Here is a 15086-nt window from a genome sequence, read left to right as displayed (position 1 = left end):
TGTCAATCCTTTTGTACGCCATCGTCCTGATTCAGATACAAAGAAGGTGGTGGTATTTGGAGCAAGCTACCAGAGACAGGCAACATCAGAATGTTTAAACGATATTTGGGCGAGTTCATGGATAGGAGCTAAACAGACAAATGATTCTGTGTAGAAAGTAAATGCAGATGCTGGTTTATACCGAAAATATGCACAGAAAGCTGTAGTAACTCAGCGGGACAGGCAGTATCGCTGGAACGGGTGACGTTTCGGGTCCACAAACTCCTTCAGAGTTAGGGATAAGGGAAACGTGAGATATAGACGATGGTGTAGAGATAAAGAACAATTAATGAAAGATATACACAAAAAAACTGTTTTGGAGCGGCGGGTGGTGTGGGGCGGGGCAAATTGGAGGTGGAGAGGGCCACCGGTGCGCCGGGGCGTGTCTGAGCGTCTACACAAAAGGCGGCAGAAACGGAGGCGCCGCATTCTGCCGAGGATCCCGAGCGAGGTATGCTGCAGCCCGGGCTTCGTCGCTGGCCGCCCCGGGTCCGCATATAAGTCTGTGGGTCTGACCCGCGGAATAGATAAGGGGGGAATACGGCGGGTGTCGCGGGAGAGAGTTGAGGGTGGGGGTGAGGGTGGGAGGGGGCGGGGGGGGATAGGATATTTCAGAGAGATTTCAGCGAGGACTTACAGAGTGAGCCAAGGTGCGAGCGCTCAGCGCTCCGGGGTCGGTCAAAGAGTCTCCGGCGGGAACATTAACTCACCCTCTCATTTCCGAGAGTTTGCAGCATATTGTGTTTGGTTTCAGGTTTTTGGTTCGGCTGGTTTTGGTTGTGCTAGTGATCCCGCTGTTGCCAAGTAACCAGGATGCGGGACGCAGTGTGGATGGTCATCACTGTTTGCTGCACCGCGGGTGCCATCAACGCGTTGGCTTGTGGTGAGAGACGCTGTCTGTGACGCTCCCGATGCCGACTCTCCTTAAGGCCCATTCTGTCCGCTCATTTCGGTGTACGGGGAGATCCCAGCTCCGGGTCCGAACTGTGGGAATAATGTTTATTGGGAGATTAGGTCCATAATGACCGATTGAATATAGTCCAAGGGTCACCTACAAGGGCGGTGGGGACCGCTCTCTGGGTGCCAGGAGACGGAGAATCGACAGATCTGTGAGGAGATTAAGGAGAACATAGTTATGCCCCTGTTCCACTTAGGAAACCTAAACGGAAACCTCTGGAGACTTTGTGCCCCACCAAGGTTTCCGTGCGGTTCCCGCATGTCTTTGTCAATCTCCCTACCTGCTTCCACTACCTGCAACCTCCGGCAACCACCTGCAACCTCCGAGAACCGCACGGAAACGTTGGGTGAGGCGTAAAGTCTCCAGAGGTTTCCGTTCAGGTTTCCTAAGTGGGACAGGGGCATAAGAGTGACAATTGCTGCTGTTAGAGTAGAGGTTTAAGACAGTGGAATAATTATAAGGAATGATTGCAAATCTGCTTCTGGGACCAACACACAAAGATTCTTCGCTAGGCTGGGTGATTAGATCACCCCTATGCCAGTGAGGCTACACTGGTCGCCCAGCTACAGGTGCCACGTCTTTAAGGGCGGCACGCTGGAGCTGCCTTTCAGCGCTTGCAGCTCCGGAGACCCGGTTTCGATTTCAACTACGGGTGCTGTCTGTACGGAGTTTGTACGATCTCCCCGTGAGCTGCTTGCCCGCTCTCCGAGTACTTCTGTTTCCTCCCACATTCCAAATACGTGCTGGTTTGTAGGTTCATTGGCTTGGTATAAGTGTAAATTTTCCCTAGTATGTATTAATGTGCGGGGATCGTTGGGCGATGCGGAATCGGTCGGCCGAAGGGCCTGTTTCTGCGCTGTATCTCTAATCTAAACTAAAATAAGTTGGGAAGGGCGCATAAGAGATTCACCAGGATTTCATCTGGGCTTGCAGGCTTGAGTTACAGAGAGAGGTTGGATTGGTTGGAACTTTTTTCTTTGGAACGTCGGGGGCTGTTGGATGGCTTTATTGAGATTTGCAGGATCATGAAGCCATGGATAAAGTGCACACAGTCTTTTTTTCCCAGTGGAGAGGAAATATAGAAAACAGGCTTAAAGTGAGAGGGAAAAGATTTAAGAGGGAACTCAGGCGCAACTGTTTCACTCAGATGATGGTCCGTTTGTCGAAAGAGGTGCCCAATGATGCTTTAGAAATGGATCCAATGACAACTTTTAAAATACATTTGAACAGATATATGCATAGGAAGGTTTTAATAGGATCTGGGCCAAATGCAGGCAAATATTTGTTTGCTCAGGGAACGTAGCGATGCGGGGGAGAGCCACCCAGTCCACCACCGCCCACGACGGAACTGCAGACAAAGCGATCGATGGATCTCGGGACGGCACCTACAACCACAAATCGTGCACCCACACCCAATCGGAGCCGCAGCCGTGGTGGAGTGTTGACCTGTTCGCGCGGGAAAGTGTGCTCTCGGTGAAGATCACCAACAGGGCCGACTGCTGCTCCGAGCGGTTCAAGAACGTGACGGTCCATGTTGGCAATGCATTGAAACACCACGGCGGACAAAACCCAGTGTAAGTATGCCCGCGGAAAAGTGCTAGCGTCACAGGGCAAGTCGAGCACGAGCAATCTCAGTGACAGGTAATCCCCGAGGTGGGCGTGGTGGGGAGTGGGGGGGGGGGGGGGGGGGGGGGGGGGGTCAGAACCAACCCAGTTACTGAGTGCCACATCCCTACTAAGGTCTGGGTGAAATGATCTCCCTCTGATCCCCTTTAATATTTCTATCCTTTAATTTAAACCGTTGCTAACCAAACAGATAGATGTCCCATACATAGATACAATCAGTTCAAACTTAAGGACAATAAATAGTTAAGGATATGAATTGGGATTTTACATTTCAGTAGTACAAGACGTTGGTGAGACCGCATACAGAGCACCAAGTTTAGGTTCGGTCAGCCTGCTGTATCAAAAATGCCATTCCCTGGTGTAAAGAAGTTAAGTCTGACACACTGTAACTTTACTGAGTGTTTAATAAAGGCACATGTGAAGCACGTCCCAGTACTGACTGCATCTAGTCTTCAGGCGTACTGGAACCAAGGGAGGAGCAAGGGGGAGATATCACAGTTATACTGAGATGACTAAGGCGTGGTTAGTGGTATTGATGTAGCTACATTATAGGTTGCATGCATAAACCATCTACACCTGGAAAGAGCGCAGAGAAGATTTACGGGGGTAACGCTATGTGTCGAGAGCCTGAGCAAAAGGGACAGGTTTGGGACGTTGGGACTGTTTCTTACAACGCAGGAGGCAGACGGGTGAACTTAAAGATGTAGAAATCAAGAGGGGAATGGATATGGCGAATGCATTAAGTCTTTTCCCAAGGTTAGGGGAATTTGGAACCGGGGGACATAAGGTGTTAAGTGAGAGGGGGAAGGGTTAATCGGAACCTAAGGACCACATTTAAAAAAAATACATTTGGACAGGTATGTGGATTGGAAAGGTTGAGAGTGGTTTGGGCCAAATGCAGGCAAGTCGCGAATTCTGCTGACCTACAAGCCAAAGAGTTCAGCGAAGACCCACGAGGCGGTTACAGGGATGGAGGGGTTGTTTTACAAAGAGGTGACACAATTACGGTAACCTGATGTACTCTCCGGGTTAGAGCATTGAAAGGGAGATCAGAGGGAACGAGCAATGGTTTATCGGCCTTCATCAGGCAGGGAGGGGGTTACCTGGGCCGGGGTGGGGAGTGCTTAGATCAGGGGACACTTGGAGTGTGTGGACACCTCTGTGGGAGGGAATGTCAGTGGGGATGGGACAGCTCTGTGGCAGAGACTGTCGGTGTGGGTGGGGCAGCTCTGTGGCAGAGACTGTCGGTGTGGGTGGGGCAGCTCTGTGGCAGAGACTGTCGGTGTGGGTGGGGGTGAATAGCTTTGTGGGGCGGGGCAGCTGATGGGGAACGGCTGTTGTTCGGCAGACGCCTCTCGCAGCTGCCTGTGCCTGTGTCCCACGGCGGGCGGGGGTGGAGGTTGGGGGGGGGGGGGGGGGGGGGGGGGGGGGGGGGTGGGGGGGGGGGCTGTGACCGCCACCACTTGCTGACCACCATGGATCTTCCTTCCCTGCAGGTGCGGGACGATCTCCGATCTGGGGCCCGGGGAGACCGCCGTCCTCGACTGTCACGGGATGCTTGGGCGCTTTGTTGACGTGGTGATGACCGGCCACGACTATCTGACCCTATGCGAAGTGGAAGTGTACGCGCGTGATTGTGGGGCGAGGGGCGAATGGCGCGCAGTCCAGCATCCTGAATGATACCATGTTAATCTAATCGTCTCTGCCCGCACGACATCCATATCTCCCCATCCCCTGCCTGTCTCTGCGCTTATCCAATACCTATCGTATCTGCTCCACCACCACCCTTGGCAATGCGTTCCAGGTCGGTCCCTGAAGCTGTCCACCCTTTTCCTGTAGGTAATACCTTCAAATATATAAATGATAATGTTAGACCTCCTCTGCACCCGTTCCAAACCCTCCACATCCTTTCTGTAAAGGGTCGAACGGAACTGCACGCAATATTACAACTGAGGCCAAAACAAAGTTTTGTAAAGCTGTAACTTATCTTCCTGGCTCTTGTCCTGAATAAAATTGTGAAGCATCCACGTGACTGTCGCCTACTGATTCGTCGCTCAAGTCAAGTCAAGTCAAGTTCATTCGTCACATACGTGACACACAGTGCAGTGAAATGTGCAGTGAAATTAAAAGTGGCAATGCTTCCGAATTGTGCACAAACAACTACAAAACAGAATGGAACAGAATCACATATCCACATATTAAATATTTGTGGGAGGAAATAAATGAAAAAAAACAGCAATTTTAAAAAGACACCACAAAACTGTAAATTGGCAGAGTAAGTTAGTCCCTGGTGAGATAGGAGTTTACAGTCCTAATGGCCTGTGGGAAGAAACTCTTTCTCATGCTCTCCGTTTTCACAGCCTGGTAACGGAGGCGTGGCAAACCCATGCCATGGTTTGTCAGATAGCCATGTAAAATACCCTATGTCTGTCGGCGCCTTTCGCGGTGGGGAGGGGAGGGAGGGAAGAGAAATCCATAATCCTCCAACACAACCTGTTCCATTCCGTGCACAAACCTGGGATGGACAGAAAGTGCTGGAGTAACTCAGTGTGTCAGGTGCCATCTCTGGAGAAAAAGGATTGGTGACGTTTCGGGTCGGAACTCTTCTTCAGACTGAAGGTAAGGGGGTGGAAGATGACATTGGAAGAGCGGGATGGGAATGTGTGAAGAGTTGGAGGCGAAAAAAGAAACGGAAACGTCACCCGTCTGTTTTCTGCAGAGATGCTGCCTGACCCGCTGGGTTACTCCAACACTTTGTATCTATATGTGGTGTAAACCAGCATCTGCAGTTCCTTGTTTCTCCTCGAGTCTGGGCTGTCCGACTAATCACGTGGTTTTCCGACGGCACCAATCTCGGCCTCGCCGCCAATCCCCGACCCAAAGCGGACACTTTGGTAAGAAAGGCACTGAGGTCATTCAAGAATGAAGCTTTTTATTCCAAGGTGATTTAGATAATCGGGCTTTCCCTGCTAGGTCCGATCCTTACTATTATTATTATTACCTCTTTGAGTCATTGCTTAAATTGACGCATTCCCTTATGTTCACATACTTGAGTTTGCCCGCTTAAAGAAGGAGTTAGATGTGGCCCTTGTGGCTAAAAGGATCAGTGGGTATGGGGAGAAGGCAGGTACAGGATACGAGTGGATGATCAGCCATGATCATATTGAAAATGCAGGCTCGAAGGGCCGAATGGCCTACTCCTACACCTATTTTCTATGTTTCTATGTTTCTATAAAGCTGCAGCAGGACCTTTATGCTCAACTCCATGACGTACGCAAACTCCTTTTATAACACCATAAGCAGTTGTGTGGCCGCTTTCTGGGAGCTGTATGATTTGCACCCACAGCTTGTACACGCTAGAATTCAGAAGATTGAGGGGGGATCTTATAGAAACGTACAACATTCTTAAGGGGTTGGACAGGCTAGATGCAGGAAGATTATTCCCAATGTTGGGGAAGTCCAGAACTAGGGGGTCACAGTTTAAGGATAAGAGGGAAGTCTTTCAGGACCGAGATGAGAAAATCATTTTTTACACAGAGAGTGGTGAATCTGTGGAATTCTCTGCCACAGAAGGTAGTTGAGGCCAGTTCATTAGCTATATTTAAGAGGGAGTTAGATGTGACCTTTGTGGCTAAAGGGATCAGGGGGTATGGAGAGAAGGCAGGAATGGGATACTGAGTTGGATGATCAGCCATGATCATATCGAATGGCGGTGCAGGCTCGAAGGGCCGAATGGCCTACTGTTAAGCGCCCCCCACCCACCCACCCGCCCGGTGAATGCTATGTACTTACCTTTCTGTTTCTCTCCCGAGCACAGGCCTCGTAGCTGTGAGTCTGGAATCAAGGGGTTAAAAAGCTCCTGTACCCGATTGGCCAAGCTGCGTCAGGTGACAGGTGACTCATCTGAAGCTTAAATACCAGAATCTCCCAGGATTCTCTCTCTTCTTCGTCAACCCTGACGTGAGCAGTCTGCTGGTGTGAGCTGCAGAAGGACTGGCCACATGGCATAGAACTTTGTGTACTTTCACCATTACTTGTTAACAAATATTGAATCGGGACGGATAAGGGCTGACCTTAGTGTTTTCGTGTATTTTGTTTCAAGGTTATATCTCTTTAGGCAGGTTTTAGAGTCTCTGGTTCGACGGCCCATTACGTGGCTGGCTGGAGCACTGTTTAATTGTTTGTTAGTCCATCCATATCCCTGACTGGGTTGTTTAAATCAGGTTTGGATTTTGTGTTCCATTGAATAATTAAAAGATTTTTGAACTTGAACCTGGTTTTTGAATTATGTTACGAGGCTCTGAAGTACCTGCATCCGGGAGTCGTAACACTTACTGCTGCACCTATTTTCTATGTTTCTATGGATATTCGGATTTCCCTTGTATATTGTATTATTCAGTTTTATTGGGGAGAGAAGGATCGCTCCTATGTTAAAAGGAGAACAACCCTCTCTCTCCATTACTATCCATTCTGCCTGTTGTGTTGAGTTGTCCAACCAGTGACTACATTTTGATATTATATGTCCAGTAGTAAGTCCAAATTGGGAAGTGTAAGTCCATCGAATTGTTTGGGTTTATATAAATGTAGTCTTTGGATTCTATGGGATTTATAGTCCCATATAAATTCCCATTTAGAATTGCCACAGAAAAATTTAAATATCTGGGTATTCAAATAACTAGAAAATACAACTCTTTATTTAATGCAAATTATTTGCCTTTACTTACCAAGTTACATGCTTTGACCCAATTTTGGAAAACTCTTCCGATGTCTTTAATAGGCAGAATAAGCCATAAAAATGATTTTTCTCCCACAAATGTTGCACTTATTTCAATCAATACCAATAGACCGACCTAAATTTTTTTTTTTCAAAAAAAAAAAAAAAAAAAAAAAAAAAAAAAAAAAAAAAAAAACAATTCCCACATAACATTACCCATTCCTTCCAGCATATTTGTCTACCCAGACAGCACCTATCCACGTGGCGGTGTGCCAGTAGGCTGGAGGAGCGGGCATAGGCCTTGCCACATAGTGAGCAGGTGAAGGGACGCTGGCCGGTGTGCACTCGCCGGTGCTCCAGCAGGTGGTCAAGGCAGGTGAAGCACTTACCACAGGACGGGCAGGGGAAGGGACGCTCACCGCGTGGGTGAAACCCTTGCCACACTCAGCACACCCAAAGGGTCTCTCTCTGGTGTGTATCCGCTGGTGCTCCCGCAGCCCTCGTGCTCTCTTGTCACGGTGGGAACAGCCGCTCACTGGCGTGGGCCCGCTGGTGCTGCCGCAATCCTCGCGAACTGTCAAATGCCTCACCGCAGTACGGGCAGTCATAGGGCTGGCCACTGGTGTCCTCGCTCTGGCGAGACAGGGCGTGGGAGGTCATGGCAAAGCGCTCTCCACACACCAGTCTGGGGACGGGACGGTTGCCGGTGTGCACCCGCTGGTGGGACAGCAGCCTGGTGGAGCTGGTGAAGCCATTACCGCATTGGATGCAGGTGTAGGGGCGCTGACTGGTGTGGGTGCGCTGGTGCACCAGCAGGTTGCTGGAGCGGGTGAAGCCCTTGCCGCAGTCGCTGCAGGTGCAGGGCTGATCCCGGGTGTGCACGCGCCTGTGCACCTTCAGGTGGTTGGGCGACTTGAAGCCTTTGCCGCAGTCGGGGCAGGTGAAGGGCCGCTCACTGCTGTGCACCCGCCGGTGCACCCACAGCCCCGACAAAAAGGTAAAGCTCTTGCCGCAGGTGGAGCAGCCATAGGGCTTCTCGCCCGTGTGTACCCGCAGGTGGTTCTTCAGGTGTTGTGCTCTCTTGAAGCTCTTGCCGCAGTCAGAACAGCAGAAAGGCCTGGGGAAGGGACGATCGCCGGCGTGCACCTGCTGGTGGGACAGCAGGCTGTCGGAGCGGGTGAAGCCCTTGCCGCACTGGGCGCAGGTGTAGGGGCGCTCGCTGCTGTGGGTACGCTGATGCACCAGCAGTTTGCTGGAGTTGGTGAAGCCCTTGCCGCAATTGCTACAGGTGTAGGGCCGCTGCCCGGTGTGCAGGCGCCTGTGCGCCTTCAGTTCCGGCGATGACTTGAAGCCTTTGCCACAGGCGGAGCAAGTGAAGGGACGCTCACTGCTGTGCACCCGCCGGTGATTCAGCAGCCCCGACAACTGGGTAAAGCTTTTGCCACAGGTGGAGCAACCATAGGGCTTCTCGCCCGTGTGCACCCGCCGGTGCTTCTTCAGATCCTGCGTCGTTGTGAAACCCTTGCCGCACTCCGAGCAGCTGAAGGGCCTCTCGCCGTAGTGCCCGCGGTTGTGCCGCTGCAGGTTGTAGTAGCTGGTGAAGTTCTTGCCACATTCCGTGCAGTCGAATGGGCGTTCTCCCGTGTGAACCCGCCGGTGGATCTCCAGATGGCATGGGTACTGCCAGGCCTTGCCACACACATCGCACTCACAACGCTTCTCCTTGTTGTGCTCCGCCATGTGTTCCTCCATCGAAGCTCAGCCGCACACCAAGGAGATGGGGAGGGGGGGGGGGCTCACCAGCACCCTGGCTGCCCTCAATGGCTGCTCACGTCCCCGTCTCTCCATCCACAGCAACGGCTCCTAAACCCTGCAGGAGGGCAACACAGAGCATTAACAAACAGAGCATTACAAATGCGTGGACATTACTAGTGCTTGAAGGGGGGTGGAGGGGGAAGGGGAGAGGGTGAGGGGGTGAAGTGCGGGGCGAAGGAGGGGAGGGCGATGAGGATGGTGGAAGTGAGGGGAGGGCGAGAAGAGGGAGAGGTGAGGGGGGAATAAGGAAGCAAGTGGGAGAAGGGGGGGCCGCACGTCGGCCACCCAGCCGCCCTGCGCCATGACGTATCCCCACCATGCATCGTGATGTCTGCCACACACACGACGTGCACGACCGGCGCCCTGACGTCACCACGAATCCGAGGGGGGACTGCCAGCACCGCCCCACCGGTGATTGCAGCTGAGTCACGTGGGGGGCAGCATGCATAATGGGAAGAAAGTCACAGAGTGCTGGAGTAACTCAGCGGGTCGGGCAGCATTCGTGGGGAACGTGGAGAGGTGACGTTTCAAAAAAACATAGACAATAGGTGCAGGAGTAGGCCATTCGGCCCTTCGAGCCAGCACCGCCATGTAATATGATCATGACAGATCATCCAGAAACAGTACCCCGTTCCTACTTTCTTCCCAAATCCCTCGATTCCGTTAGCCGTCAGAGCTAAATCTAACTCTATCTTGAAAACATCCAGTGAATTTGCATACAATAGTCAATAGTCAATAGTGTGTCAATAGTCAATAGATACAATTCTGTGGCAGAGAATTCCACAAATATACAACTCTCTGGGTGAAAAAGATTTTCCTCATCTCAGTCCTAAGTGGCCGACATCTTATTCTTCTGGACTCCCCCAATATCGGGAAAATCGACAAATAGCCAAGTGTCCCAAAACCTGAAACGCTGCCCATATTTTTTCCCCAGCACTTTGTGTCTATCTTTGGTAGACACAAGGAACTGCAGATGCTGGTTCATACACAAAAAGACACAAAGTGCTGGAGTAACATAGCAGGTCAGACAACATCTCTGGTCAACATGGATAGGCAACATTTCAGGTCTGCAGAAGGGTCGTGACCGAAAAAACATCCAACCCGATGAGTGACTACAGCATTGTGTGACCTACTTCCCATGATGCATGCCGCCCCCCACGTTACTCTGCACAATGGCAGGGGCGGCGATATCAGGGCACCGTGCGTGCAATTCACTTGCGGGTGCAGCGCCCCTTACCCAAAGATCCTATAGCAGAGCAAGATGGGTTACTCTCACGCAAAAGTGAGGTACGTTCATGGGCGGATTCATGGGTGATTTTATGCCTCATTTTAGCAACCTGCCTCCACCATCTTGTTCCGCCATCTTGCTCCGCTTTCTTGCTCCCGCCTTCTTGCTTCCGGCCAAAGATTGGATCCGCAGCGGGGAGAAGAAGTGCGGGATCCGGGGCAGCGGGGAGAAGGAGTGCGGGGCCCGGGGCAGCGGGGAAAAGGAGTGCGGGGCCCGGGGCAGCGAGGAGAGAGAGTGCGGGGTCCGGGGCAGCGAGGAGAGAGAGTGCGGGGCCCGGGGCAGCGAGGAGAGAGAGTGTGGGGTCCGGGGCGGCGAGGAGAGGGGCATAGGAGGGGAGGGGGGGGGGGGCATTGTGGTAAGGGGGCAGGCGAGAGAGTGCCGGGGGGGGGGATAAGGCCTAGTGTGTGTGAAGTTGCAGGGAGGTTTACAATGTTTCTTATTTACAATGTTTCTTATTTAATGTCCCTTGTCTAGTCTGAAATAAAGTTCATTATTGGATTAGAAGAAATATAATTGTGTGCGTTATATACATTTATATAATTTTCATGTATGTGTGTTTATAAACATTTTATTCTTTAACAAGAATCAACAGAATTATGAACTAACAGAATTATGAATCTAACCCTATAATCACGCACAAGAAGTCCCCCCCTGTCAATCACCCTGCGAGTCGGGTCGGTTCCGGTTACTACAAAATCAACTCAAACACTGCTTGTGAGCCATTTAAAAAGAAATGATTTAAAAAACATTAAAAAAAACAATTACCAGAATCAAATTTTATTCTTGACAAGAAGTTTGAACTGACAGATTTATGAATCTAACCCACACAAACTGTTGCCCCGTAACATTGATTACAGTGCGAGTCGGGTCAGGTAGGCTCAGGTTGCTAAAATGGGCGTGGAAAAATGCCCATGATCCCCTCCATAGCGTACTACACGTCAGTCCATTGCATTTAGCAGGAGTAGCCTATCTTGCTCTGCTATAGGATCTTTGCCCTTAGCCCTCACACACCCATTCCCCCACGCACCCCTCCACTGCCTTCTGTGGCAGAGAATGCCACAGATTCACAGCTCCTTGTGTAATAAAGTTTCTCCTCATCTCAGTCCTAAATGGCCAACCTTAAACTGTGACCCCTGGTTCTGGACTCTACCAACATCAGGAAAATGTTTCCTGCATCTACTCTGTACAATCCTCTAAGAATTTTATATGTTTCGATAAGATCCCCACTCATCCAAAGAATTCCAACGAATACACGTCCAGACGACCCATTCTTTCATCATATCGTGAATTAACCTGGAGAACCTACTCTGTACTCCCTCAATAGCAAGAATGTCCTGCCTCAAATTAGGAGACCAAAACTTCACACAATACTCCAGGAGTGGTCTCACCGGGCAGAGCTGAATTAAGCCCTTTAGAGGCCCTAAGCACTGAAAAGATTATGGTGCCCCAATATATGTGATTCAAAACAAAAACAATACTAAACCGTAAAATAAAATGTTATATTTCAAAACGAAACAAAGCTTACAGTAAGATTTATTTACAGGAAACGCTACGACACCAACACCAATGCATTTCGTTGTCTCTGTACTGTACACTGACAATGACAATTAAATTGAATCTGAATCTGAATTACATTGCATAAAAAACAGAGAAACAAAGATGGTGCGCGCCGGTTTATCGCTGTATTCGGATGACCACTGATGCTTCACCTCCTGCCGCCAGGTGGGAGCTAGTCATAAGACCGGAGGGTGCCGACACCTCCTTCCCTTCCTCTCATTCCTATCACCCCCCCCCCCCCCCCCCCCCCCCCCCCTCCCCTCCCCCTCCCTCCCTCCCCCCCCCTCCCCCTCCCCTCCCCCTCCCCTCCCCTCCCCCTCCCCTCCCCTCCCCCCTCCCCTCCCCTCCGCGCCTGCACACTTCGGGCTCCGAATCAAAGATCCTATAGCAGAGCAAGATAGGCTACTCCTGCTAAATGCAATGGACTGACGTGTAGTACGCTATGGAGGGGATCATGGGCATTTTTCCACGCCCATTTTAGCAACCTGACCCGACCCGACTCGCACTGTAATCAATGTTGCGGGGCAACAGTTTGTGTGGGTTAGATTCATAAATCTGTCAGTTCAAACTTCTTGTCAAGAATAACATTTGATTCTGGTAATTGTCTTTTTTAATGTTTTTTAAATCATTTATTTTTAAATGGCTCACAAGCAGTGTTTGAGTAGCCTATCTTGCTTTGCTATAAGATCTTTGGTGCCGAGCAGCGGGGGTGGGTGGCTGTTCCCACCTCTGCTATAGGATCTTTGGTTCCCACCTGAGCACCCGGCGCTGAGTGAGGCCTCCTCCCGCCGTTCGCGGCGATGCACCATCGTGCCTCACGTGACTGGCGACCAGGCCTCGCCCCCTCCTTCCTCCACTGACGGGCAGCACCAGCAGCCAATGGGAGAGAACCCCGCCCCTCCTCCACTGACGGGCAGCGCCAGCAGCCAATGGGGGCAGGTTCCGCCCCTCCTCCACTGACGGGCAGCGCCAGCAGCCAATGGGAGCAGGTTCCGCCCCTCCTCCACTGATGGACAGCACCAGCAGCCAATGGGAGCAGGTTCCGCCCCTCCCTCCCTCTGACTAATCACAGCCACATTCCGCCCCCCGCCCGCCGCCAGTGACCATGTCCTAAAGCCGTAGCCCCACCCCTCGGACAGACAGTCCTCTCCGCCAATCGGAACCACCCATCACGCCCCAGCAACGGTTGCCATGGTGCAGCAATACAATAGACTAGGGGCCAAACTTTTCAGCATGAAGGCCTCGTTATATATTTGGCAGATTTTTGAAGACCATAGGAAACATAAAGAAATGTCAGTTTCATGAATGTATTGAAAAAGAGAGATATAATATAACGATGTATTTTATCATGCCAATAAAGTTTTTAAATTGCATTAAAAATTGAGAGATAGAGAGAAGCGGAGAGGGGCAGAGAGGGAGTGTGGCAGAGAGAGAGAGGGGGGGGCAGAGAGAGAGGGAGATGGGGCAGAGAGAGAAGGGTCAGAGACAGGGAACGTAGAGAGATGGGGGCAGAGAGGGGGCATAGAGTGAGGGGTCAGAGAGAGAGGGGGACAGAGAGAGAGGGGGACAGAGAGAGGGGCAGGGAGAGAGAGAGGGGCAGAGGGAGGGAAGAGACATGATATTAATGATCTCGATGAGGGAATTGAAGGCAATATCTCCAAGTTTGCGGATGACACTAAGCTGGGGGGCAGTGTTAGCTGTGAGGAGGATGCTAGGAGACTGCAAGGTGACTTGGATAGGCTGGGTGAGTGGGCAAATGTTTGGCAGATGCAGTATAATGTGGATAAATGTGAGGTTATCCATTTTGGTGGCAAAAACGGGAAGCAGACTATTATCTAAATGGTGGCCGATTGGGAAAGGGGGAGATGCAGCGAGACCTGGGTGTCATGATACACCAGTCATTGAAGGTAGGCATGCAGGTGCAGCAGGCAGTAAAGAAAGCGAATGGTATGTTAGCTTTCATTGCAAAAGGATTTGAGTGTAGGTGCAGGGAGGTTCTACTGCAGTTGTACAGGTCTTGGTGAGACCACACCTGGAGTATTGCGTACAGTTTTGGTCTCCAAATCTGAGGAAGGACATTATTGCCATAGAGGGAGTGCAGAGACGGTTCATCAGACTGATTCCTGGAATGTCAGTGTTTAAGAGGGAACTGCAGATGCTGGAGAATCGAAAGAGTCTGAAGAAGGGTTTCGGCCCGAAACGTTGCCTACTTCCTTCGCTCCATAGATGCTGCTGCACCCGCTGAGTTTCTCCAGCTTTTTTGTGTAATCCTGGAATGTCAGGACTGTCTTATGAAGAAAGACTGGATAGACTTGGTTTATACTCTCTAGAATTTAGGAGATTGAGAGGGGATCTTATAGAAACTTACAAAATTCTTAAGGGGTTGGACAGGCTAGATGCAGGAAGATGTTCCCGATGTTAGGGAAGTCCAGGACAAGGGGTCACAGCTTAAGGATAAGGGGGGAAATCCTTTAAAAGCGAGGTTAGAAGAACTTTTTTCACAAAGAGAGTGGTGAGTCTCTGGAACTCTCTGCCACAGAGGGTAGAGGAGGCCAGTTCATTGGCTATATTTAAGAGGGAGTTAGATGTGGCCCTTGTGGCTAAGGGGATCAGGGGGTATGGAGAGAAGGCAGGTACGGGATACTGAGTTGGATGATCAGCCATGATCATATTGAATGGCGGTGCAGGCTCGAAGGGCCGAATGGCCTATTCTGCACCTAATTTCTATGTTTCTATGAGAGAGGCAGCAGAGGGGGGGGGGGGATGGAGAGAGAGAGAGGGGCAGAGGGAGAGAGGGGGCAGAGGGAGAGGGGGGCAGGCAGAGAGAGAGAGAGGGGAGAGGGGCAGAGAGAGAGAGAGGAGAGGGGCAGAGAGAGAGGGGGGAGCAGAGAGAGAGAGAGAGGGGCAGAGAGAGAGGGGCAGAGAGAGGGGGGGAGAGAAGGGGGGCAGAGAAAGGGGGGGGCAGAGAGGAAAGAGGGGGCAGAGAAAGAGGGGGCAGAGAGGAGAGGGGGGCAGAGAGAGAGGGGGGCAGAGAGCGGGGGGGCAGAGAAGGAGGCAGGGGGGGCAGAGAGAGAGGGGGCAGAGAGGGA

The 15086-nt window shown here is 51.2% G+C and overlaps 2 protein-coding genes across 4 annotated transcripts in view; one reads left to right on the top strand and one right to left on the bottom strand.

Annotated features, from left to right (window-relative positions):
* Positions 1 to 379: 379 nt before the first annotated feature.
* Positions 380 to 4648, top strand: LOC129716232 (fucolectin-like). The gene is made up of 4 exons (XM_055666112.1): positions 380 to 490; positions 794 to 922; positions 2292 to 2571; positions 4120 to 4648. Exons 2-4 carry the CDS (start codon positions 853 to 855, stop codon positions 4301 to 4303), a joined length of 534 nt encoding a protein of 177 aa, XP_055522087.1. The 5' UTR covers positions 380 to 490; positions 794 to 852; the 3' UTR covers positions 4304 to 4648.
* A 2927-nt stretch (positions 4649 to 7575) lies between these two features.
* LOC129716213 (zinc finger protein 271-like) overlaps positions 7576 to 15086 on the bottom strand; it is a 13773-nt gene continuing 6262 nt past the window's right edge. For 2 of the 3 annotated variants that reach the window (XM_055666085.1, XM_055666092.1), the window contains one exon: positions 7576 to 9207. In XM_055666085.1, the coding sequence (XP_055522060.1) occupies positions 7851 to 9089 (1239 nt within the window). In that variant the 5' untranslated portion in view covers positions 9090 to 9207 and the 3' untranslated portion in view covers positions 7576 to 7850. Of the gene's footprint in view, positions 9208 to 12751; positions 12777 to 15086 lie in introns of those variants that run through there. The other variant, XM_055666099.1, reaches the window with a different exon arrangement.

This window comes from Leucoraja erinacea, chromosome 2, assembly GCF_028641065.1.
Source record: "Leucoraja erinacea ecotype New England chromosome 2, Leri_hhj_1, whole genome shotgun sequence".
NCBI classification, from domain to species: domain Eukaryota; kingdom Metazoa; phylum Chordata; class Chondrichthyes; order Rajiformes; family Rajidae; genus Leucoraja; species Leucoraja erinaceus.
The sequence above is the reverse complement of the archived record's forward strand: the minus strand, read 5'-3'. Positions and strand labels throughout refer to the sequence as shown.